This window comes from Pseudophryne corroboree, chromosome 1 (assembly GCF_028390025.1).
Source record: "Pseudophryne corroboree isolate aPseCor3 chromosome 1, aPseCor3.hap2, whole genome shotgun sequence".
NCBI classification, from domain to species: Eukaryota; Metazoa; Chordata; class Amphibia; order Anura; family Myobatrachidae; genus Pseudophryne; species Pseudophryne corroboree.
The window spans coordinates 1,045,386,841-1,045,413,593 of NC_086444.1; the positions used below are offsets into that span (position 1 = coordinate 1,045,386,841).

At 47.5% G+C, this 26,753-nt stretch overlaps 1 protein-coding gene across 10 annotated transcripts in view; it reads right to left on the bottom strand.

Moving 5' to 3' along the window:
• PCM1 (pericentriolar material 1) overlaps window positions 1-26,753 on the bottom strand; it is a 528,103-nt gene that overhangs the window by 90,675 nt on the left and 410,675 nt on the right. For all 10 annotated transcript variants that reach the window (XM_063920820.1, XM_063920822.1, XM_063920821.1 and 7 more), the window contains 3 exons: window positions 25,057-25,241; window positions 24,131-24,325; window positions 3,968-4,190 (listed from right to left, as the gene is read on the bottom strand). In XM_063920820.1, the coding sequence (XP_063776890.1) occupies window positions 3,968-4,190; window positions 24,131-24,325; window positions 25,057-25,241 (603 nt within the window). The remainder of the gene's footprint in view (window positions 1-3,967; window positions 4,191-24,130; window positions 24,326-25,056; window positions 25,242-26,753) is intronic.

The window sequence follows — 26,753 nt, forward strand, 5'->3', positions numbered from 1 at the left end:
ATTGAGGACGAGTCCTTAATTCTGCTCTATCCACATGGAAAATCAGATAGGGGCTTTTGTGAGACAAAGCCGCCAATTCAGACACCCGCCTTGCAGATGCCAAGGCCAACAACAGAAGAGGTTAGGAACTGTCCCATGGTGCCACTGGAGGCACAAAAGGAGGCTGTATGTGCAGCACTCCCTTTACAAAAGTCTGGACTTCTGGGAGAGAAGCCAATTCCTTCTGAAAGAAAATTGATAGGGCCGAAAGCTGTACCTTAATGGAGCCTAATTTTAGGCCCATATCCACTCCTGTTTGTAGAAAGTGGAGAAAACGGCCCAGATGGAAAACTTCCGTAGGAGCATTCTTAGATTCACACCAAGAAACATACTTTCTCCAGATACAGTGATAATGTTTCGCCGTCACCTCCTTCCTAGCCTTCATCAGAGTAGGGATGACTTCTTCCGGAATGCCTTTCCCCGCTAGGATTCGGTGTTCAACCGCCATGCCGTCAAACGTAACCGCGGTAAGTCTTGGAACACGCAGGGCCCCTGCTGCAACAGGTCCTCCCTGAGAGGAAGAGGCCACGGATCTTCTGTGAGTATTTCCTGAAGATCTGAATACCAGGCCCTTCGAGGCCAATCTGGAACAATGAGTATTGTCTGCACTCTTTTCCTTCTTATGATTTTCAATATCTTTGAGATGAGTGGAAGAGGAGGGAACACATAGACAGACTGAAACACCCGCGGTGTCACCAGGGCGTCCACATCTACTGCCTGAGGGTCCCTTGACCTGGCACAATACCTCTGAAGCTTCTTGTTGAGGCGTGACGACATCATGTCTATTTGAGGAAGTCCCCAATGACTTGTTATCTCTGCAAAAACTTCTTGATGAAGTCCCCACTCTCCTGGATGGAGATCGTGTCTGCTGAGGAAGTCTGCTTCCCAGTTGTCTACTCCCGGAATGAAGACTGCTGTCAAAGCGCTTACGTGATTTTCCGCCCAGCGCAGAATCCTGGTGGCTTCCGCCATTGCCACTCTGCTCCTTGTTCCGCCTTGGCGGTTTACATGAGCCAGAGCTGTGACGTTGTCTGATTGAATCAGAACCGGTAGGTCGCGAAGAAGATTCTCCGCTTGACGTAGGCCGTTGTATATGGCCCTCAATTCCAGTACGTTGATGTGTAGACAAGCCTCCTGGCTTGACCATATCCCCCTGAAAATTTCTTACTTGTGTGACTGCTCCCCATCCTCAGAGGCTCGCGTCCGTGGTTACCAGAACCCAGTCTTGAATGCCGAACCTGCGACCCTCTAGAAGGTGAGCACTCTGCAACCACAATAGGAGAGACACCCTGGCCCTGGGGGACAGGCTTATTTTCTGATGAATTTGAAGATGGGACCCGGACCACTTGTCCAGAAGGTCCCACTGAAACGTCCTCGCATGAAACCTGCCGAAGGGGATGGCCTCGTAGGTCGCCACCATCTTTCCCAGTACTCGAGTGCATTGATGGACTGACACTCTTTTCGGTTTTAATAGGTCTCTGACCATGTTCTGGAGTTCCTGGGCTTTTTCCATTTGGAGAAAAACCCTCTTTTGTTCCGTGTCCAGAATCATGCCTAAGAACGAAAGCCGAGTTGTTGGAACCAACTGTGACTTTGGTAGATTCAGAATCCAGCCATGTTGCTGCAGCACTCTCAGGGAGAGGGCCACGCTTTTCAGCAACTGATCTCTTGATCTCTTCTTTATCAGGAGATCGTCCAAGTACGGGATAATTGTGACTCCCTGCCTGCGCAGGAGCACCATCATTTCCGCCACTACTTTGGTGAAAATCCTCGGGGCCGTGGAAAGCACAAACGGCAACTTCTGAAACTGGTAATGACAGTCCTGTACAGCGAATCTCAGGTACGCCTGATGAGGGGGATATATGGGGACATGAAGGTATGCGTCCAGTGACACCATAAATCCCCCCCCCCCTCCAGGCTGGAGATAACTGCCCGGAGCGATTCCATCTTGAATTTGAACTTTTTTAAGTACAGGTTAAGGGATTTCAAATCTAGAATGGGTCTGACCGAGCCATCCGGTTTCGGGACCACAAATAGGGTTGAATAGTACCCGTTTCCCCTGTTGAACTAGGGGAACCTCGACAACCACTTGTTGAAGACACAGTTTTTGAATTGCAGCTAAAACGATCTCCCTCTCTGGGGGAGAAGCCGGTAGAGACGATTTGAAAAACCAGCGAGGAGGCATATCTTCGAAGTCTAGCTTGTAGTCTTGGGATACGATTTCCATTGCCCACGGATCCACATCTGACTGAACCCAGACGTGGCTGAAGAGTCGAAGACGTGCCCCCACCGGCGCAAACTCCCTCAGTGGAGCCCCAGCGTCATGCGGTGGATTTAGTAGAAGCCGGGTAGGACTTCTGCTCCTGGGAACTAGCCATAGCAGGCTGCTTTTTCCCTCTTCCCTTACCTCTGGCGAGGAAGGAAGAGCCCCGACCTCTTCTGGATTTATGCGACCGAAAGGACTGCATCTGATATTGCGGCGTTTTCTTTTGCTGTGTGGAAACATAAGGTAAAAAAAGTAGATTTGCCCTGGGCATGTTTGTCACCTGAAAATGCAACTAGGACACACCAGGAGACTGCACTGATTAATTGATATGCAACATTTGAATAGATGTGTGAGACAGTCTATATAAAACGCAAAACTTGGCGTGGAAAAAGAGCAGCGGCTGTTGCATACTTCTGATATACATATTTTAAACTCAGTCATACACAGATATACAAGTGTCACATATCTAATTTATCAGAACAAGCTCCTGGTGCAACTAAAATGACTCGCGCTAGGAGTGTGTGGAACTGGGCAAGCCAATAGGGGCTGCGTACCAAGACTGCAGCAATAGTGTATGAGGACACATCTGTAGGTTATATTCTCTTGGCCTCTGAGATTACTTTTACCTTTCCAAACATTCCATTTCTGTTTCAACTTAACTCTATTTTCATCTTCCTGTTGGTATTCGACGAGGCTCTGTTCTTGACACCCCTTCTCTACACATACTCCCTTTCTGATTTCATCTCTCTATTACCACATGTATGTTGACAATACACAAATCTACCTCTCCGTCTCCACCCTTTTCTCACATCTGTAACGGTATCTTCCATCTCGTTATGAATGTAGCAGCACTTAACATGTCACTGAGTGAGCATATTGTCTTAAGGGGGGTACACACGGGGAGATGTGTGCTGAGGGATCTATCACAGACCGCTCAGCACACATCTCTCCCCCCGCTCAGCACAATGTGTGCTGAGCGAGGGGGTGGGAGATGGGGGGCCGGTCACTTCACACAGCGGTGAAGTGAGCGACCTGCTAGCACCGGTGATACATACACACATACTTCTAAGCAATTTAGTCAGATTGCTTATATTTTAAGCACGGATCTCTCCGTGTGTACCCCCCTTAAGTCTCCTCCAGGGTCCTCTCTCCTCCCAACCTCTCTCTCTCTTCTTGTTAATATTGTCTCTCCACTCCTACAAGTCTACTGCCTAGATGTCATCCTCAACTACGCCATCTACTTCACCTCCCTAATACTGCTAGTCGCAATTACGCAAATCTCCAGGATCAGTCTCTCACACTCTGGAGACAACCAAATCTCTTCATACCCATGTCATCTACTGCCTGGACTATTACTTTCTGGTTTTCCAATATCCCTTCTTAAATATATTTTTAATACTACCCCTTGTCTCATCTTTTAATCTGGTCTGTCTGACTTATCTTCTTATTTAATTGCTTCACTGGGACTCCAACTATTTTTATTCATATACATACAGAAATCTGTAAACAAAAAAAACATTTACCTAACAGTATTACATAAAGGCAGCATTTATCTATTCTATTTTACATCACATTGATTTGAAAGTTACTTAAAAAGTTTTAAATCAATACAAAATTACAATTTAAATCACTATGACTTATTGCAGGGCACCACTGTAGTACCTGTTGATCACGCATCAAAGTCTGGCATATATTTGTGCTGAATTCAAGTTGTTTTTTGAGCTGGTTTATTTGCTCCTGCCAGTGTTCCTTCTCCTCCACCTGTGACAGCTCCGATACCCAACGCAGATTTTCTTGTCTTCGCATGCTAATATTCTGCTGCTGTCTTGCTTTGGGAGAGGGACGGTAATTGCCATCAACCGAATATGTACACTGACTTTTCCATCTATGAACAATGATAATGCATAAAACATTTCTTAGGGGTTTCACAGGCTGGAAACATAGCAGTAGATGGACCTTATTTACTATTAAATTGTCCTTTAATAAGAATGTTGCTTTGATTATTTACCAGTAGAACACATTCATTTATTTACAAAAAACAAAAATAATAGTGATAGAAACGCTCAAAAAACATCACAAAAGTATCCTTAAACTTCTGAACGTAAACAGAGGCCCACTTATCACACAACCTCATTGCCATCAAAATGGACGACAGCACTGGTTGTAGAGAACTGCCTGTCTTCTAAGATGCAAAGTAATGTCATAACAATTACTATTGAACAGTTTAACCACTAGAACCACTGTACTACTCTTTTTTAAGATTTCAGGCCAAAGGGGCAAAATGAGTTTCAGTTTTTAAAATGCAGAGGCATAAAAACCAAAACAGGTTTGCACATAAAACTCTAAGTATATTTGAGAAGCACAGGAAGGTTTCTCTGAAAAGCCAGCATAATGCAGAGCCCCGTCTGGAGTGCATATTAGGGGAGGAGAACACGCAAATAGATTTGCCAGCTCAGATACCTGCCTAGCAGAAGCAATGGCCAACAGGAATACTACCTCTCAAGGAAGCCGCATTACTGCAACCATATCAACCCGCTGAAGTGCAAAGACCAAACTGAGGTCCCGAGACGGACCACCGGAACATAAGGATGTCTGGAAGCAAGATGGTTCTGAAATAGGACTGATAAGGTAAACACATAATCCCTCAAAGAAGGCCAGAGACCCTGAGTCAACCTGACCAGCAAGAAGGAAAGGAGAGCAGAAACAGAAAAAGTAAGAAAGACCAGTCTGCATCCAAGTAGTTTCTAGCAAGAAAACCCCAGGGCAAATACTGCATTAGAGACAGCAGAAGTATAGCTGAGATGCCACAGAGAACTAGCCACTGAAACTAAATGAGCGACACAGGACAAACATGAACCACCAACCGAGCAAAGAAACGACATCAATAGCAACAGAGCAGCCTAGTGACTAGAAATAAGGAAAAGTACACAGGAAGCACAGCTTCAGAGGTTTTCAGAGGCTACTTTTCTTTGTGGCTTTTTGTTAGCCCCTAGGCTAACAAAAAGCCACAAAGAAAAGTAGCCTCTGAAAACCAAGTGGACTGAAATAGTATTCCTCAAACAGGATTCCGGAAACCTGAAGCAAACCAACAAGGGAATGCGGTATAGATGCCACCAACAGGGTCCATCTATAGGCAGGTACACAATAGACGATTTTTAACCAATAAAGATTAAGATTTTCCTTGAAATTTCCTGAGCTGCAGAATGAAAGATAAAGTGCATACACACTGAACGATACAATGAACAATCTAATTCAGCAACATCCCCGAACATGCAGTCATGAAAGATACAGCCTAAATTGGACTGCATGTTTAGTTGATAAACTATAACGACCCGCGAGACCATGCATTGTTATTGTGCATACACACTTGAGGATATGCACGATAACATCTTTATCATGCATATCACCTACTTAAATCATTTAGTGTGCATGTCCCTTATGAAGGGCATACAGATGAAAGCCGACACGGATGTCCTGATCACCATGCTGCCAATGTGCAACCTAGAATACCAGAAAGAAAGGAAGCCATAGAAAGGAAACCGCAATTTCCCGCACACCAGAACAGTAACCTGAAGAGTAGATGACAGAAACATTGTCAAATGACACAACGCCCCCAACCATAGTGTGGAACCTGCGGCTATGAGCTCAACTACTGTGGCACAGTAAAACACCCTCTAACAAACAGATGCAAATCAGGCCCAGACAGACAAGACTTAATGAGGAACCTAGACCTCCAGAAGATTAAAAAAGCACTCCAGTATGCCCAAATAGGATGATACGGAAATACTGCAAGTGCTAGGAAACGTAGTGTATAGCATATTTTGCAAACCTTGAAAAGGGATTATGTTGTGTTCTTTCATGCATCAGTGACAGCACAGGACATGGACAGCGCTGCTGGCTAGAGCACGTCCTGAGGGACCCAACTTTTTCTATTTTTTGGTCCACACTGTCAATTCTAGGGTAAAATATGTGCTATAGCGCGTTTTGCAATCACTGTATATCATCATCAACAAAGATAAACCAATTAAAACAGTCTAGGAATCTGAAAGTAATCATGCAGAACACCAAATTCCCACCATTTTGTCAGTATAATCAGAAAAATAAAAAACAAAGTATCAATGAATCAAAGTAATTTCTAGTCTCTGAGCGAGCTACAGAATACGCTGCTGGTATAGCACTCCAAGGAAGCTACAGAAAGCCTGTTTCACAGGCTGGAGCCACAAATGAAAGGACTTTACAGCCCTGAGAGATGTTACCCAACCTATGTCAAATGTGAATGTGCAATGGTAAAAGAGGAGGGTTTCTGTACAACACCCCTTCTCTATCTGGCTGTAAGACATAAACAAGCTGTAGTGGCACCCAGTCAATGAGAGACAAGATCCTAGTGTAAAGCTCAGACCCGAGTTGTTTCCCTCCATAAAGACAAAGCTAAATCAGAGAGGGACAGGATACCATTTCTGGTACTTATGGTCATAGGACTGTGTCAAAGACTGTGGTAGTACTATTCTCTTGGAAGTCAGATAATAGGATTTTAATTACCTAACGGTAAATCCTTTTCTCGTAGTCCGTAGAGGATACTGGGGTCCACATTAGTACCATGGGGTATAGACTGGTCCACTAGGAGCCATGGGCACTTTAAGAATTTGATAGTGTGGGCTGGCTCCTCCCTCTATGCCCCTCCTACCAGACTCAGTGTAGGAAACTGTGCCCGAGGAGACGGACATACTCTGAGAGAAAGATAGAAAAGATAGCGGTGAGATTCCGAACCAGCACACACAAACTAGAGGAAAGCCAAGCTAACCAAAGTTTAAACCAGGAACAGTAACCGCTGAACCAACAATACTTAACCAAGTAACAGTGCAGGAATAAACAAAGCACTGGGCGGGCGCCCAATATCCTCTACGGACTACGAGAAAAGGATTTACCGGCAGGTAATTAAAATCCTATTTTCTCTTATGTCCTAGGGGATACTGGGGTCCACATTAGTACCATGGGGATGTACCAAAGCTCCCAAACTGGGTGGGAAAGTGCTGAGGTTCCTGCAAAACTGATTTACCAAACCGAAGGTCCTCAGATGCCAAAGTATCGAACTTGTAGAACTTAGCAAACGTGTTTGAACCTGACCAAGTAACTGCTTGGCAGAGCTGTAAAGCCGAGACACCTCTGGCAGCTACCCAGGAAGAACCCACCAACCTTGTAGAGTGGGCAGGTACAGATCTTGGAACCGGCAGGCCTGCCATAGAATAAGCATGCTGGATAGTAAGCCTGATCCAGCGAGCAATAGACCGCTTTTAAGCAGGACACCCAATCTTATTGGGCTCATAGAGAACAAACAGCAGGTCAGATTTTCAGTGACCAGCTGTCCGCTTCACACAGATCTTCAAAGCCCTTACAACATCCAAGGATTTTGAAGTAGCAGAGGCGTCAGTAACCACCGGTACAATAGGTCGGTTAATATGAAATCCAGACAACACCTTAGGAAGAAATTGCTGACGAGTTCTAAGTTCAGCTCTATCTTCATGAAAAATCAAATAGGGGCTCTTGTGAGACAATGCCCCCAGCTCCAACACACGTCTTGCTGAAGCCAAGGCCAACAGTGTGACGGTCTTCCACGTAAGAAACTTTACGTCAACGTCCTGTAAAGGCTCAAACCATTCCGATTGCAGGAACTGCAACACCATGTTGAGATCCCAAGGAGCCATAGGAGGCACAAAGGGCGGTTGGATGTGCAGAACCCCCTTCAAAAATGTCTGAACCTCAGGGAGAGAAGCCAGTTGTTTCTGGAAGAAAATGGATAAGGGCAAAATCTGGACCTTTATGGAGCCCAAACGTAGGCCCACATCCACACCTGACTGCAGAAAAAGGAGAACATGTCCCAGTTGAAATTCCACCGCAGGAAGTTTTCTGTTCTCACACCAAGAGACTTATTTTTTCCAAATATGGTGGTAATGTATAGACGTTACCCCCTTTCTGGCTTGGATCAAGGTTGGAATAACCCTATCCAGGATCCCTTTCCGAGCTAGGATTTAACGTTCAACCTCCATGCCGTGGTAAGTCTTGCTAGACGAACGGCCCCTGTTGTAGAAGATCCTCACGAAGAGGTAGAGGCCACGAGTCCTCTAGGACAGGCATGTCCAAACTGCGGCCCTCCAGCTGTTGTGAAACTACATATCCCAGCATGCCCTGACAGTTTTGCTGTCAGAGAATGCTAAAGCTGTGTCAGGGCATGCTGGGATGTGTAGTTTCTCAACAGCTGGAGGGCCGCAGTTTGAACATGCCTGCTCTAGGATTATCTCCAGTAGATGAGAATTGTTTGAACCTTTTCCCTTTTTATTCTTTTGAGAATTCTTGGGATCAATGGTAGTGGTGGAAACACGTACACCATTTGGTAGACTCAAGGAGTCACCAGGGCATCCACCGCCAATGCTTGTGGGTCTCTCGACCTGTAACAATACTGCTTGAGCTTCTGGTTGAGACGAGATGCCATCATCTCGATTTGTGGCTTTCACCAACGTGTCAAGTACCTGAACACTTCCAGCTGAAGGCCCCACTCTCCTGGGTGGAGGTCGTGTCTGCTGAGGACGTCTGCTTCCCAGTTGTCTACTCCCAGGATGAAGATTGTCGACAACGCCACGCCGTGTATTTCCACCCAGAGGAGAATCCTTGACATCCCTGACATTGCTGCTCTGCTCTTCGTTCTTCCCTGTCGGTTTATGTACGTTACCGCCGTCACATTGTCCGACTGAACCTGAATGGCGTAATCTTGAAAAAGATGTGATGCCTACAGAAGGGCGTTGTATATGGCCCTTAGTTCCAGAATGTTGATTGGAAGGATGGTTTCCTGACTTGACCATTTTCCCTGGAACTGTTCCCCCTGGGTGACTGCTCCCCAACCTCTGAGGCTTGCGTCTGTAGTTAGCAGAATCAAATTTTGAATCCCGAACCTTCGGCCCTCAGTCAAATGAGAAGTCTGAAGCCACCACAGAAGAGAAATCCTGGCCTTTTGCGACAAACCGATCCTCTGGTGCATGTGAAGATGCTATCTGGACCACTTGTCCAACAGATCCAGCTGGAAGGGCCTTTCGTGAAACCTTCCATATTGTAGTGGCTTCGTAAGAGGCTCCCATCTTCCCCAGTAGGCGAATGCATAGATGCACCGATATCCGGGTTGGTTTTAGAACATCCTGTACCATCGACTGGATTACCAATGCCTTGTCTAAAGGAAGGAATACCTTCTGTGCCTCCGTATCCAGTATAATCCCCAAGAACGAAAGCCTCCGTGTTGGTTCCAGATGAGATTTTGGTAGGTACAGAATCCACCCGCGATCCTGGAGTAGTCGGGTTGAGAGGGCAATGTTGTCCAACAACCTCTCCCTGGATGGTGCTTATATCAGCAGATCGTCCAGGTATGGCATTATGTTCACTCCTTGTTTGTGGAGGAGACACATCATCTCTGCCATTACCTTGGTAAACACCCTCGGTGCCGTAGAGAGGCCGAACAGCAGGGCCTAGAACTGGTAGTGACAGTCCTGTAATGCAAACCTTAGATAAGCCTGATGAGACGGCCAAATCAGAATATGAAGATACGCATCCTTGATATCCAGAGACACCAAGAATTCCCCCTCTTCCAGATCGGAGATCACCGCTCTCAGAGACTCCATCTTGAACACCCGTAAGTACGGGTGTTCAACGACTTGAGGTTTAAAATGGGCCTTACCGAACTGTCCGGTTTCGGTACCACAAACAGGTTGGAATAATAACCCTGGTTTTGCAGCTAAAGTGGAACTGCAACAATGACCTGAGTCTGTACCAGTTTTTGAATTGCTTCCTGTAAAGTCATACTTGCTTCTTGAGAAGCTGGTAAGCCTGATTTGAAGAATCTGTGAGGTGGGAGTTCTTCTAACTCCAGTCTGCAGCCCTGGGCGAAAAGATCTTTGACCAGGGATCCTGGCATGATGTTGCCCATATGTGACTGAAATATCTTAATCGGGCTCCCACCTGCCTGTCTTCCAGGCAGTGCGGTCCACCGTCATGAAGGCTTAGAGTAAGCAGAACTGGGGTTGCTGGTTTTCTGGGTTTACCTCGATTTCCTTTGAAGGCCGTAGAAGAACCTTTAATTTTATTTTAAAATTTTGCTGTCTGAAAGGACTGCAGTGGTGGAGCAGACTGGGTTTTCCTAGCTGGAGGGGAGGGGGGGCTGCAGAATGAAGGTTTGTAGACTTACCCGCCGTAACTTTGGAAATCCACGTATCCAGTTCAGCTCCAAACAGGGTCTCACCTGTAAATGGTAGGTTTTCCACTCCTTTCCTGGAATCTGCAGTCCACTGGCGTAGCCATAGGCCCCTGCATGATGACACTGCCATGGCCGTGGTGCGTGCATTGAGCAAACTTATTTCTTTTATGGCCTCTACCATAAAATTTGCAGAGTCCTGTATATGCTGTAGGAGTAAAACTATCTCCCCCCTAGACAAGGAATCTAACTCGTCAATTAGATTACCTGATCATTTAGCAGTGGCCCTAGTGATCCATGCACAAGCAATAGTGGGTCTCTGGGCCACACCAGCAGCTGTGTACAGGGATTTGAGAGTGTACTCAATTTTGCGGTCAGCCGTGTCCTTTAAGGAGGCTGCCCCAGGGACAGGTAAGACTATCTTACGTGACAACCTAGATACCGATGCGTCAACAATCGGTGAGTTCTCCCATTTTTTTCTATCATCCTGAGGAAAAGGGAAGGATGTGAGCAATCTCTTAGGGATCTGAAACTTTTTAAAAGGGATTAACCCAGGTTTCTTCAAACAGAGCAACTCTTGATGCAGGAAAAGTAGCAGAGGATTTCTTTTTTTACATTAAAAAAAAGACACCTCATCCTCCTCTGTCACCTTATTAGGAATTTGCAGAACGTCTCTAGTAGCTTCTATCAGAGCATGTGTCCCCCCCGTTCTTCCCCCTAAATACCACGAAGCAGGCAGTCTTCAGGAGCTTCCCTAAGCGTGACATTTTCTAAACTGAGTCTGGTAGGAGTGGCATAGAGGGAGGAGTCAGCCCACACAAATTCTTAAAGTGCCCATGGCTCCTAGTGAAGCAGTCTATACTCCATGGTACTAATGTGGACCCCAGTATCCTCTAGGACGCAAGAGAAAAAATAAGAATTTACTCACCGGTAATTCTATTTCTCGTAGTCCGTAGTGGATGCTGGGAACTCCGTAAGGACCATGGGGAATAGCGGGCTCCGAAGGAGGCTGGGCACTCTAGAAAGATCTTAGACTACCTGGTGTGCACTGGCTCCTCCCACTATGACCCTCCTCCAAGCCTCAGTTAGGTACTGTGCCCGGACGAGCGTACACAATAAGGAAGGATTTTGAATCCCGGGTAAGACTCATACCAGCCACACCAATCACACCGTACAACTCGTGATATGAAACACAGTTAACAGTATGAAACAATAGAGCCTCTCAACAGATGGCTCAACAATAACCCGATTTAGTTAACAATAACTATGTACAAGTATTGAAGATAAACCGCACTTGGGATGGGCGCCCAGCATCCACTACGGACTACGAGAAATAGAATTACCGGTGAGTAAATTCTTATTTTCTCTGACGTCCTAGTGGATGCTGGGAACTCCGTAAGGACCATGGGGATTATACCAAAGCTCCCAAACGGGCGGGAGAGTGCGGATGACTCTGCAGCACCGAATGAGAGAACTCCAGGTCCTCCTCAGCCAGGGTATCAAATTTATAGAATTTTGCAAACGTGTTTGCCCCTGACCAAGTAGCAGCTCGGCAAAGTTGTAAAGCCGAGACCCCTCGGGCAGCCGCCCAAGATGAGCCCACCTTCCTTGTGGAATGGGCATTGACAGATTTTGGCTGCGGCAGGCCTGCCACAGTATGTGCAAGCTGAATTGTACTACAAATCCAACGAGCAATAGTCTGCTTAGAAGCAGGAGCACCCATCTTGTTGGGTGCATACAGGATAAACAGCGAGTCAGATTTTCTGACTCCAGCCGTCCTGGAAACATATATTTTCAGGGCCCTGACAACGTCTAGCAACTTGGAGTCCTCCAAATCCTTAGTAGCCGCAGGCACCACAATAGGCTGGTTCAGGTGAAACGCTGACACCACCTTAGGGAGAAACTGGGGACGAGTCCTCAATTCTGCCCTATCCATATGGAAAATCAGATAAGGGCTTTTACATGATAAAGCCGCCAACTCTGACACTCGCCTGGCTGAAGCCAAGGCCAATAACATGACCACTTTCCACGTGAGATATTTCAGATCCACGGTTTTTAGTGGCTCAAACCAATGTGATTTTAAGAAACTCAACATCACGTTGAGATCCCAAGGTGCCACAGGAGGCACAAATGGGGGCTGAATATGCAGCACTCCTTTCACAAATGTCTGAACTTCAGGTACTGAAGCTAGTTCTTTTTGAAAGAAAATTGACAGAGCCGAGATCTGTACCTTAATGGAGCCCAGTTTTAGGCACATATTCACTCCTGCTTGCAGGAAATGCAGAAATCGACCTAGTTGAAATTCCTTCGTTGGGGCCTTTTCGGCCTCACACCATGCAACATACCTCCGCCATATGCGGTGATAATGAGTTGCTGTGACCTCTTTCCTGGCTTTAATAAGCGTAGGAATGACTTCCTCCGGAATGCCCTTTTCCTTCAGGATCCGGAGTTCAACCGCCATGCCGTCAAACGCAGCCGCGGTAAGTCTTGGAACAGACAGGGGCCCTGCTGCAGCAGGTCCTGTCTGAGCGGCAGAGACCACGGGTCCTCTGAGATCATCTCTTGAAGTTCCGGGTACCACGCTCTTCTCGGCCAATCCGGAACCACGAGAATTGTGTTTACTCCTCGCTTTCTTATTATTCTCAATACCTTTGGTATGAGAGGTAGAGGAGGGAACACAAACTGACCGGTACACCCACGGTGTCACTAGAGCGTCCACAGCTATCGCCTGAGGGTCTCTTGACCTGGCGCAATACTTCTCTAGTTTTTTGTTTAGGCGGGACGCCATCATGTCCACCTGTGGACGACCCCATTGATTTACAATCATTTGGAAGACTTCTGGATGAAGTCCCCACTCTCACGGGTGGAGGTCGTGCCTGCTGAGAAAGTCTGCTTCCCAGTTGTCCACTCCCGGGATGAACACTGCTGACAGTGCTAGTACATGATTCTCCGCCCATCGGAGAATTTTTGTGGCTTCTGCCATCGCCGTCCTGCTTCTTGTGCCGCCCTGTCGATTCACATGGGCGACTGCCGTGATGTTGTCTGACTGGATCAGCACCGGCTGGTGTAGGAGCAGGGATTTTGCTTGACTTAGGGCATTGTAAATGGCCCTTAGTTCCAGAATATTTATGTGAAGGGCAGTCTCCTGACTTGACCATAGTCCTTGGAAATTTCTTCCCTTTGTGACTGCCCCCCAGCCTCGTAGGCTGGCATCCGTGGTCACCAGGACCCAGTCCTGTATGCCGAATCTGCGGCCCTCCAGAAGATGAGCACTGTGCAGCCACCACAGAAGAGACACCCTGGTTCGTGGAGACAGGGTTATTAAACGATGCATCTGAAGATGCGATCCGGACCACTTGTCCAACAGGTCCCACTGAAAAAATTCTGGCATGGAACCTGCCGAATGGAATTGCTTCGTAAGAAGCTATCATCTTTCCCAGGACCCGCGTGCAGTGATGTACCGATACCTGTTTTGGTTTTAGGAGGTCTCTGACTAGAGAAGACAACTCCCTGGCTTTCTCCTCCGGGAGAAACACTTTTTTCTGGGCCGTGTCCAGAATCATTCCCAGGAACATTAGACGTGTCGTGGGGACCAGCTGTGACTTTGGGATATTCAGAATCCAACCGTGCTGGCTCAGCACTTCCTGAGATAGTGCTACTCCCACTAACAACTGTTCCTTGGATCGTGCCTTTATTAGGAGATCGTCCAAGTATGGGATAATTAAAACTCCCTTTTTTCGAAGGAGTATCATCATTTCCGCCATAACCTTGGTAAATACCCTCGGTGCCGTGGAGAGTCCAAACGGCAGCGTCTGGAATTGGTAATGGCAATCCTGTACCACAAATCTGAGGTACTCCTGGTGAGAATTGTAAATGGGGACATGCAGGTAAGCATCCTTGATGTCCAGGGATACCATATAATCCCCCTCGTCCAGGCTTGCAATAACCGCCCTGAGCGATTCCATCTTGAACTTGAATTTTTTTATGTATGTGTTCAAGGATTTCAAATTTAAAATGGGTCTCACCGAACCGTCCGGTTTCGGCACCACAAATAGTGTGGAATAGTAACCCCGGCCTTGTTGAAGTAGGGGTACCTTGATTATCACCTGCTGGGTGAAGGATCCAGGGATCCACCTGTGAGCGAGCCCACTGATCGCTGAAATTCCTGAGGCGGGCCCCCACCGTACCTGGCTCCGCCTGTGAAGCCCCACCGTCATGCGGCGGACTTGGAAGAGGAAGCGGGGGAGGACTTTTGTTCCTGGGAACCTGCTGTTTGCTGCAGCCTTTTCCCCCTGCCTCTTGACAGAAAAGACCCTCCTTTTCCCCGCTTGTTTTTCTGGGACCGAAAGGACTGAACCTGATAAAATGGCGCCTTCTTAGGCTGTGAGGGGACATGGGGTAAAAATGCTGACTTCCCAGATGTTGCTGTGGAAACTAGGTCGGAGAGACCATCCCCAAATAATTCCTCCCCCTTATAAGGCAAAACTTCCATGTGCCTTTTGGAATCTGCATCTCCAGTCCACTGGCGAGTCCATAAGCATCTCCTAGCAGAGATGGATAATGCACTTACTTTAGATGCCAGCCGGCAGATTTCCCTCTGTGCATCTCTCATGTATAAGACTGAGTCTTTGATATGGTCAATTGTTAGCAGGATCGTGTCTCTGTCTAACGTGTCAATATCTTCTGACAGTTTATCTGACCACGCAGCGGCAGCACTGCACATCCATGCTGACGCAATAGCTGGTCTAAGTATAATGCCTGAGTGTGTATATACAGACTTCAGGATCGCCTCCTGCTTTCTATCAACATGTTCCTTAAGGGCGGCCGTATCCTGGGACGGTAGTGCCACCTTTTTAGACAAACGTGTGAGCGCTTTATCCACCTTCGGGGGTGTTTCCCAACGTAACCTATCCTCTGGCGGGAAAGGGAACGCTATTAGTAGCTTCTTAGGAATTACCAATTTCTTATCAGGGGAAGCCCATGCTTCTTCACACACCATTTAATTCATCTGACGGGGGAAAAACTACAGGTAGTTTTTTCTCCCCAAACATAATACCCTTTTTTGTGGTACCTGAATGTAAATCAGAAATATTTAACACCTCTTTCATTGCCTCAATCATGCAGTGAATGGCCTTAACGGGCATTAAATTTGACTCATCGTCGTCGACACTGGTGTCAGTATCCGTGTCGACATCTACTTGTGCCACCTGAGATAGCGGGCGTTTCAGAGCCCCTGATGACTTTTGAGACACCTGGACAGGCACGAGCTGAAGACTCGGCTGTCCCACAGTCGGCATGTCGTCAAATTTTTTATGTAAGGAGTCTATACGTGCACTCATTTCCTGCCATAATACCATCCACTCAGGTGTCTGACCCCCAGGGGGTGACATCCCTGCTAAAGGCATCTGCTCCCCCTCCACATCATTATCCTCCTCAAACATGTCGACACAGCCGTACCGACATACTCCACACACACAGGGAATGCTCCAACAGAGGACAGGACCCACAAAAGCCCTTTGGGGGGGACAGAGTAAGAGTATGCCAGCACACACCAGAGCGCTATATATATATATACAGGGACTAACTGAGTTATGTCCCTAATAGCTGCTTTTCAATATAATATACTGTATACAGTGCCAATTTTAATGCCCCCCCTCTCTTTTCCCTCTTACTGTACTGTAGAATTGCAGGGAAGAGCCAGGGAGCTTCCTTCCAGCCGAGCTGTGAGGGAAAAATGGCGCCAGTGTGCTGAGGAGATAGGCTCCGCACCTTTTTCGCTGCGTATTCTCCCGCTTTTTATGGGATTCTGGCAGGGGTATTTACCTCATATATAGCCCCAGGGGCTATATAATAAGAATTTACTTACCGATAATTCTATTTCTCGTAGTCCGTAGTGGATGCTGGGGACTCCATAAGGACCATGGGGAACAGCGGCTCCGCAGGAGACTGGGCACAAAAGTAAAGCTTTAGAACTACCTGGTGTGCACTGGCTCCTCCCCCTATGACCCTCCTCCAAGCCTCAGTTAGGATACTGTGCCCGGACGAGCGTACACAATAAGGAAGGATTTTGAATCCCGGGTAAGACTCATACCAGCCACACCAATCACACCATATAACTTGTGATCTAAACCCAGTTAACAGCATGATAACAGAGGAGCCTCTAGAAAAGATGGCTCACTACAGCAATAACCCGATTTTTTGGTAACAATAACTATGTACCAGTATTGCAGACAATCCGCACTTGGGATGGGCGCCCAGCATCCACTACGGACTACGAGAAATAGAATTATCGGTAAGTAAATTCTTATTTTCTCTGACGTCCTAGTGGATGCTGGGGACTCCGTAAGGACCATGGGGATTATACCAAAGCTCCCAAACGGGCGGGAGAGTGCGGATGACTCTGCAGCACCAAATGAGAGAACTCCAGGTCCTCCTCAGCCAGGGTATCAAATTTGTAGAATTTTACAAACGTATTTGCTCCTGACCAAGTAGCTGCTCGGCAAAGTTGTAAAGCCGAGACCCCTCGGGCAGCCGCCCAAGATGAGCCCACCTTCCTTGTGGAATGGGCTTTTACAGATTTTGGCTGTGGCAGGCCTGCCACAGAATGTGCAAGCTGAATTGTACTACAAATCCAACGAGCAATAGTCTGCTTAGAAGCAGGAGCACCCAGCTTGTTGGGTGCATACAGAATAAACAACGAGTCAGATTTTCTGACTCCAGCCGTCCTGGAAACCTATATTTCCAGGGCCCTGACCACGTCTAGCAACTTGGAGTCCTCCAAGTCCCTAGTAGCCACAGGCACACAATAGGTTGATTCAGGTGAAACGCTGAAAACCACCTTAGGGAGAAACTGAGGACAAGTCCTCAATTCCGCCCTGTCCGAATGGAAAATCAGATGCGGGCTTTTACAGGATAAAGCCGCCAATTCTGACACGCACCTGGCCCAGGCCAGGGCCAACAGCATGACCACTTTCCATGTGAGATATTTTAACTCCACATATTTAAGTGGTTCAAACCAATGTGACTTTTGGAACCCAAAAACTACATTTAGATCCCAAGGTGCCACTGGAGGCACAAAAGGAGGCTGTATATACAGTACCCCTTTCACAAACGTCTGAACTTCAGGGACTGAAGCTAGTTCTTTTTGGAAGAAAATTGACAGGGCCGAAATTTGAACCTTAATGGACCCCCATTTCAGGCCCATAGACACTCCTGTTTGCAGGAAATGTAGGAATCGACCTAGTTGAAAATTCCTCCGTCGGGGCCTTACTGGCCTCGCACCACGCAACATATTTTCGCCAAATGCGGTGATAATGTTTTGCGGTTATATCTTTCCTGGCTTTGATCAGGATAGGAATGACTTCATCCGGAATGCCTTTCTCCTTCAGGATCCGGCGTTCAACCGCCATGCCGTCAAACGCAGCCGCGGTAAGTCTTGGAACAGACAGGGTCCTTGCTGGAGCAGGTCCCTTCTTAGAGGTAGAGGCCACGGATCCTCCGTGAGCATCTCTTGAAGTTCCGGTTACCAAGTCCTTCTTGGTCAATCCGGAGCCACGAATATAGTGCTTACTCCTCTCCATCTTATAATTCTCAGTACCTTGGGTATGAGAGGCAGAGGAGGGAACACATACACTGACTGGTACACCCACTGTGTTACCAGAGCGTCTACAGCTATTGCCTGAGGGTCCCTTGACCTGGCGCAATACTTGTCGAGTTTTATAAACATGTGGAAGACTTCTGGGTGAAGTCCCCACTCTCCCGGGTGGGGGTCGTGTCTGCTGAGGAAGTCTGCTTCCCAGTTGTCCACTCCCGGAATGAATACTGCTGACAGTGCTATCACATGATTTTCCGCCCAGCGAAGAATCCTTGCAGCTTCTGCCTTGCCCTCCTGCTTCTTGTGTCACCCTGTCTGTTTACGTGGGTGACTGCCGTGATGTTGTCCGAATGGATCAACTCCGGGTGACCTTGAAGCAGAGGTCATGCTGAGCTTAGAGCATTGTAAATGGCCCTTAGCTTCAGGATATTTATGTGAAGTGATGTCTCCAGGCTTGACCATAAGCTCTGGAAATTCCTTCCCTGTGTGACTGCTCCCCAGCCTCGCAGGCTGGCATCCGTGGTCACTAGGACCCAGTCCTGAATGTCGAATCTGCGGCCCTCTAGAAGATAAGCACTCTGCAACCACCACAGGAGAGACACCCTTGTGCTTGGTGACAGGGTTATCCGCTGATGCATCTGAAGATGCGACCCGGACCATTTGTCCAGCAGGTCCCACTGGAAAGTTCTTGCGTGGAATCTGCCGAATGGGATTGCTTCGTAGGAAGCCACCATTTTTCCCAGAACCCTTTCATTGATGTACTGAGACTTGGCTCGGTTATAGGAGGTTCCCGACTAGCTCGGATAACTCCCTGACTTTCTCCTCCGGGAGAAACCCCTTTTTCTGGACTGTGTCCAGGATCATCCCTAGGAACAGAAGACGAGTCGTCGGAATCAGCTGCGATTTTGGAATATTGAGAATCCAATCGTGCTGCCGCAACACTACCTGAGATAGTGCTACACCGACCTCCAACTGTTCCCTGGATCTTACCCTTATCAGGGAATCGTCCAAGTAAGGGATAACTAAAATTCCCTTCCTTCGAAAGAGTATCATCATTTCGGCCATTACCTTGGTAAAGACCCGGGGTGCCGTGGACCATCCATACGGCAGCGTCTGAAACTGATAGTGACAGTTCTGTACCACAAACCTGAGGTACCCTTGGTGAGAAGGGTAAATTGGGACATGAAGGTAAGCATCCTTGATGTCCCGAGACATCATGTAGTCCCCTTCTTCCAGGTTCGCAATCACTGCTCTGAGTGACTCAATCTTGAATTTGAACCTCCGTATGTAAGTGTTCAAGATTTTAGATTTAGAATCGGTCTCACCGAGCCGTCCGGCTTCGGTACCACAACAGTGTGGAATAATACCCCGTTCCCTGTTGCAGGAGGGGTACCTTGATTATCACCTGCTGGGAATACAGCTTGTGAATGGCTTCCAAAACTGCCTCCCTGTCAGAGGGAGACATCGGTAAAGCCGACTTTAGGAAACGGCGAGGGGGAGACGTCTCGAATTCCAATTTGTACCCCTGAGATATCACCTGAAGGATCCAGGGGTCTAATTGCGAGTGAGCCCACTGCGCGCTGAAATTCATTGAGACGGGCCCCCACCGTGCCTGATTCTGCTTGTAAAGCCCCAGCGTCATACTGAGGGCTTGGCAGAGGCGGGAGAGGGCTTCTGTTCCTGGGAACTGGCTGATTTCTGCAGCCTTTTTCCTCTCCCTCTGTCACGGGGCAGAAATGAGGAACCTTTTGCCAGCTTGCCCACGAAAGGACTGCGCCTGATAATACGGCGTCTTCTTATGTTGAGAGGCGACCTGGGGTACAAACGTGGATTTCCCAGCTGTTGCCGTGGCCACCAGGTCTGAAAGACCGACCCCAAATAACTCCTCCCCTTAATAAGGCAATACTTCCAAATGCCGTTTGGAATCCGCATCACCTGACCACTGTCGTGTCCATAACCCTCTACTGGCAGAAATGGACAACGCACTTAGACTTGATGCCAGTCGGCAAATATTCCGCTGTGCATCACGCATATATAGAAATGCATCCTTTAAAATGCTCTATAGGCAATAATATACTGTCCCTATCTAGGGTATCAATATTTTCAGTCAGGGAATCCGACCACGCCAACCCAGCACTGCACATCCAGGCTGAGGCGATTGCTGGTCGCAGTATAACACCAGTATGTGTGTAAATACATTTTAGGATACCCTCCTGCTTTTTATCAGCAGGATCCTTAAGGGCGGCCATCTCAGGAGAGGGTAGAGCCCTTGTTCTTACAAGCGTGTGAGCGCTTTATCCACCCTAGGGGGTGTTTCCCAACGCACCCTAACCTCTGGCGGGAAAGGATATAATGCCAATAACATTTTAGAAATTATCAGTTATTATCGGGGGAACCCCACGCATCATCACACACCTCATTTAATTTCTCAGATTCAGGAAAACTACAGGTAGTTTTTCCTCACCGAACATAATACCCCTTTTTGGTGGTACTCGTATTATCAGAAATGTGTAAAACATTTTTCATTGCCTCAATCATGTAACGTGTGGCCCTACTGGAAGTCACATTTGTCTCTTCACCGTCGATACTGGAGTCAGTATCCGTGTCGGCGTCTGTATCTGCCATCTGAGGTAACGGGCGCTTTAGAGCCCCTGACGGCCTATGAGACGTCTGGACAGGCACAAGCTGAGTAGCCGGCTGTCTCATGTCAACCACTGTCTTTTATACAGAGCTGACACTGTCACGTAATTCCTTCCAACAGTTCATCCACTCAGGTGTCGACCCCCTAGGGGGTGACATCACTATTACAGGCAATCTGCTCCGTCTCCACATCATTTTTCTCCTCATACATGTCGACACAAACGTACCGACACACAGCACACACACAGGGAATGCTCTGATAGAGGACAGGACCCCACCAGCCCTTTGGGGAGACAGAGGGAGAGTTTGCCAGCACACACCAGAGCGCTATATATATATATATATATATATATACAGGGATAACCTTATATAACTGTTTTTCCCCTTATAGCTGCTGTATTTTTAATACTGCGCATAATTAGTGCCCCCCTCTCTTTTTTAACCCTTTCTGTAGTGTAGTGACTGCAGGGGAGAGCCAGGGAGCTTCCCTCCAACGGAGCTGTGAGGGAAAATGGCGCCAGTGTGCTGAGGAGATAGGCTCCGCCCCCTTCTCAGCGGCCTTATCTCCCGTTTTTCTGTGTATTCTGGCAGGGGTTAAATTCATCCATATAGCCCAGGAGCTATATGTGATGCATTTTTTGCCATCCAAGGTGTTTTTATTGCGTCTCAGGGCGCCCCCCCCCCCCAGCGCCCTGCACCCTCAGTGACCGGAGTGTGAAGTGTGCTGAGAGCAATGGCGCACAGCTGCAGTGCTGTGCGCTACCTTGTTGAAGACAGGATGTCTTCTGCCGCCGATTTTTCGGACCTCTTTTGTCTTCTAGCTCTGTAAGGGGGCCGGCGGCGCGGCTCTGGGACCTATCCATGGCTGGGCCTGTGATCGGTCCCTCTGGAGCTAATGTCCAGTAGCCTAAGAAGCCCAATCCACTCTGCACGCAGGTGAGTTCGCTTCTTCTCCCCTTAGTCCCTCGATGCAGTGAGCCTGTTGCCAGCAGGTCTCACTGAACATAAAAAACCTAAAACTAAACTTTTCACTAAGCAGCTCAGGAGAGCCACCTAGTGTGCACCCTTCTCGTTCGGGCACAAAAATCTAACTGAGGCTTGGAGGAGGGTCATAGGGGGAGGAGCCAGTGCACACCAGGTAGTTCTAAAGCTTTACTTTTGTGCCCAGTCTCCTGCGGAGCCGCTGTTCCCCATGGTCCTTACGGAGTCCCCAGCATCCACTAGGACGTCAGAGAAATTGAGGTATTTTAGCCAGCCAAAGTGTTTTTATTGCTGCCTCAGGGCGCCCCCCCCCCCCAGCGCCCTGCACCCTCAGTGACCGGAGTGTGAAGTGTGTATGAGGAGCAATGGCGCACAGCTGCAGTGCTGTGCGCTACCTTGGTGAAGACAGGATGTCTTCATGCCGCCGATTTTCCGGACCATCTTCTTGCTTCTGGCTCTGTAAGTGGGACGGCGGCGCGGCTCCGGGACCGAACATCAAGGCTGGGCCTGCGGTCGATCCCTCTGGAGCTAATGGTGTCCAGTAGCCTAAGAAGCCCAATCCGGCTGCAAGCAGGCGAGTTCGCTTCTTCTCCCCTTAGTCCCTCGCTGCAGTGAGCCTGTTACCAGCAGGTCTCACTGAAAATAACAAATTCTAAGACTATAACTTTCTAAGAGCTCAGGAGAGCCCCTAGTGTGCATCCAACCTCGGCCGGGCACGAAATCTAACTGAGGCTTGGAGGAGGGTCATAGTGGGAGGAGCCAGTGCACACCAGGTAGTCTAAGATCTTTCTAGAGTGCCCAGCCTCCTTCGGAGCCCGCTATTCCCCATGGTCCTTACGGAGTTCCCAGCATCCACTAGGACGTCAGAGAAATTACCAAATTACAAAAAGCATGATAACATTTTAAAATAACAGGAGTAATAGAGTACTAAGTACTTCCCAGTATAAGTGACTCCTGCATGTGACATTATCTTTGCTATACAAGGGTGACAGAGGGCCCCTTCATTTTTTCTACCTGCCTTCTATAAATAGCCCTAAAAGATTGGTTAACAAAAAAAAAAAAAAAAAAAAAAGGTCCTTAACAATAGAACAGGCCACTCGTGTTTTTGTTTTTATGTTTAACTTGGTGCAGATCCTTCCCACATAGTTAGGATTGCAAATACTGTGACTGGAATTGTTATGTGCTTTTATCAAAGTTTACAAAAGTTTGCGCTGTAATGCCTCCTGTACCAGTGATGGAGCTAATAATACAATATGGTTATCTTGTAATGGAACACAATGACTTCAGATAGAACAAAACATTTCACTGAATATTTCAACCTACAATTAGACACCAGCACCATCTGTATATGGCAGTTAGAAGAAGAAAGACCATATAGGGGTATATTCAATTAGCGTCGGATCCATTCCGACATGCATTTGTTGGAATGGATCCGACAACCCCTATTCAAATCTCATCTCAATTCGACTTTTTCAAGTCGAATTGAGATGAGGTACCCAGAGGAGGAGAGGGGGGCAGCGGGAGACCAGCGGGGACAGCCGCCGGCAGAGGGAGGAGATCAGTGCTATAGTAGCGCTGCAGGAGGATGTCACACAGCCGCCAGACCTCACGGCAGTGTCCACCCGGCTCCAGCAAGCGTGACCTTACTTGCTGTAGCCGGGAGGAAGCTGCCGTGAGCGGCGCGGCTGTGTGACATCCTGCTGCAGCGCTGTGCTGTAGCGCTGATCTCCCCTATATGCCCGCGGCTGTCCCCCGTCTCCCTGCGGCTCTCCCCCCTCTCCTGCTCTGGGTCCCACATCTCAGTCCGACATTTTTTTATGTCGGACTGATATGGTCGAAAAGGGGGCCAAAACCTGTCTGTTTTGGCCCCGTTTTCGACACAAGCACGTGGATCGGCAGCTATTCTGCCGATCCACGTGCTTTTCGACAAGTCGAATTCATCGACTTGTCAAAAATTTTTGGGAAATATTGAATAGGTCAAATCACGATTCGACCTTAAAAAGTTGAAAACTGATGTCTTTTTGACAGACGGCAGCTTTCGACTTCAATTGAATATACCCCTAAGTCCATAATGGCTATTTCAAAAGGATCGGGAATAAACAATTTATTTAAATGGCCATTAAAAACTATTTTTAGAACAAGCAATAACACAAAAAGATTAAGTGTACTGTAACGTGTGTACATATACATCACTTGGAGGCAAAAGTGGCTGCACATTAGTTTGTGCCAGAATGCTTCCACGAAGGCAATCTTTTGTACCTCAGTTATTGTATAACATACATAAAACAGGTTTGGGGGAAAAAAAGATATAAAAGCAGACTACAAATACTAAACACGGATTTGGGGTAGCAAAAGTGTGCGTCTGTATAAGACCACTAACCCCTGTTTAGAGCTTTTCCCGCTAAAAGCACTCCGATTCATGCTGCCTTGGCGAAAAGCAGTATTTTCATGGAATGTGTTGTCTTCGTCTTCATCTTCCTCCTCCTCTTCTTCCTCTGCCTGATTTATATCAGAAATGCAGCCATCATCTTCATCCAGAGCACATTGTGTGGATCCTCCCCAAGTTGCCATTGTTCTAACACAAAATAGAAATATAGTTAGTCTCGGGTCAGGATCCCGGAGGTCAGCATACTGACGCTGGGATCCCATCTGCCAGAATGCAGACAGGGGGCGAGCGCAAGAAAGCCCCTTGCGGGCTCTCTGGCTCGCTGCGCTTGCCACATGTTCTATTCCCACTCTATGGGTGTCGCGGACAGCCACGAATGGGAATGGTCCCTTTGTGTCGGCATTGCCAGCGATCAGGAGCCTGGCGTCGGCACCCTGACTGCTGGTATCCCGACCGGGGGTCATGTGACCACATCCCTTTTTGTATGTCTGGTATGAGTAAAACTATAGATTTGTACCTTCATAGAATTCTCCATGGCAAGTATGACCATATTCTCAATAGCACTCACTACCTCCAGATTACAGGGAATAAACCCAAATACATTTGTTTATATATTATGTTGCTAAACAATATTCTGGAGGTAAGAGGTGACACCACATTAAGTTTCCAGCATATCTCTACAGAGGAAATCTCTCCCAAATATTGTTTACAAACACATTTTTACATAAAAGCCTTCACAAGTCACTATAAAGTTGCATTTTTAAATACAGCTGAGAATTAAAAAAGGAGAACTTCAAGTAGAATTTGAATATGAATAATGACAAAAGGGATATGGCCAGAGTTCTACAGTGCCATCCTCATTTCTGGGTAAACCAGTCACAGCAACCCTGTCCTCGGTGAAGGTCATGACAATTACTCACTTTTCAGTTTTGCTTTGGTGCTGGAGGCCTTGGGTTTCAGAGTCATCACTTCTTAAAGAGCCAGCAGATGTAGTTTCTGTGAGTCCTTGTCTCTTCTGATGCTCTGCCATCAAGGTCTCCAGCTGCTTCCTTCTTTGACGAAGATCTTCCCTTAAAATTTGGTGCCTGCGAATCTCTGACCATACCTTAAAAAAATTTAAAAAATTATAATATATATTTATATTACACACGCATACAGTGATCACACAATGGCCCTCATTCCGAGTTGTTCGCTCGCTAGCTGCTTTTAGCAGCATTGCACACGCTAGGCCGCCGCCCTCTGGGAGTGTATCTTAGCTTAGCAGAATAGCGAACGAAAGATTAGCAGAACTGCTAATAAATAATTCCTTGCAGTTTCTGAGTAGCTCCAGACCTACTCACAGATTGCGATCAGCTCAGTCCGTTTAGTTCCTGGTTTGACGTCACAAACACGCCCTGCGTTCGGTCAGCCACTCCCCCGTTTCTCCAGACACTCCCGCATTTTTTAGCACACTCCCGGAAAACGCTCAGTTACCACCCAGAAACGCCCCTTTCCTGTCAATCACTCACCGATCAGCAGAGCGACTGAAAAGCGCCGCAGGATCCACAGCAAAACTGCTACGTTTTTAGTTCAATAACTAAGCGCATGCGCCCTGCGTGCCTTGCGCATGCGCAATTAGCAACAAATCACAGCATAGCGAAAATTGGCAACGAGCGAACAACTCAGAATGACCCCCAATATGCGCCATAGCAGGTGCTCTGAACTGATGGTCAAAATTTTAAATATTTGTCTGTAACAAAGTAATTTATTTGCCAAAGGACAGGAAAGCGGTAAATAATGATTGTCTGCAGGTAACAGTAGAGCACGGTGGAGGAAGCTTGCAAGTTTGGGGCTGCATTTCAGCAAATGGGAGTTGGGGATTTGGTCAGGATTGATGGTGTCCACAATGCATAGAAATCCAGGCAGGCACTTATCCATCATGCAGTACCATTGATTGGCTCAAAATGTATTCTGCAGCAGGACACAACCCCAAACATACAGCCAATGTCATTAAGAACAATTTTCAGTGTAAAAAAGAACAAGGAGCCCTGTAAGTGATGATATGGCCCCCACAGAGCCCTGATTTCAACATCATAGAGTCTGTCTGGGATTACATGAAGAAACAGGATTTGAGCAAGTCTACATCCACAGAAGATCTGTGGTTAGTTCTCCAACATTTTTGGAATAACCTCCCTGCCCAGTTCCTTCAAAAACTGTGTACAAGTGTGCCTAGAAGTAATGATGAAGTTTTGAAGGCAGGGCCGGTGTTAGGGTGTTCGGCGCCCCCCTGCAAACTATAAATTTGCGCCATCCCATATTCCTTTGGCGCGCGCCGGGAAAAGGGGTGTGGTCTCACAAGGGGCATAGCCACACAATAGTACCCCCATTCAAAATTACGCCACAATGTAGCACAATCTTATTCATCTTATACGTAATGCCCCACCCGTAGTAGTAGCGTCCTTATATGTAATGCCCCCCAGTAGTAGTAGCGTCCTTATACATAGTGCACCCCCAGTAGTAGTAGCATCCTTATGCATAATGCCCCCCCAATAGTAGTAGCATCCTTATGCATAATGCCCCCCAGTAGTAGTAGCATCCTTATGCATAATGCCCCCCCAGTAGGAGTAGCATCCTTATG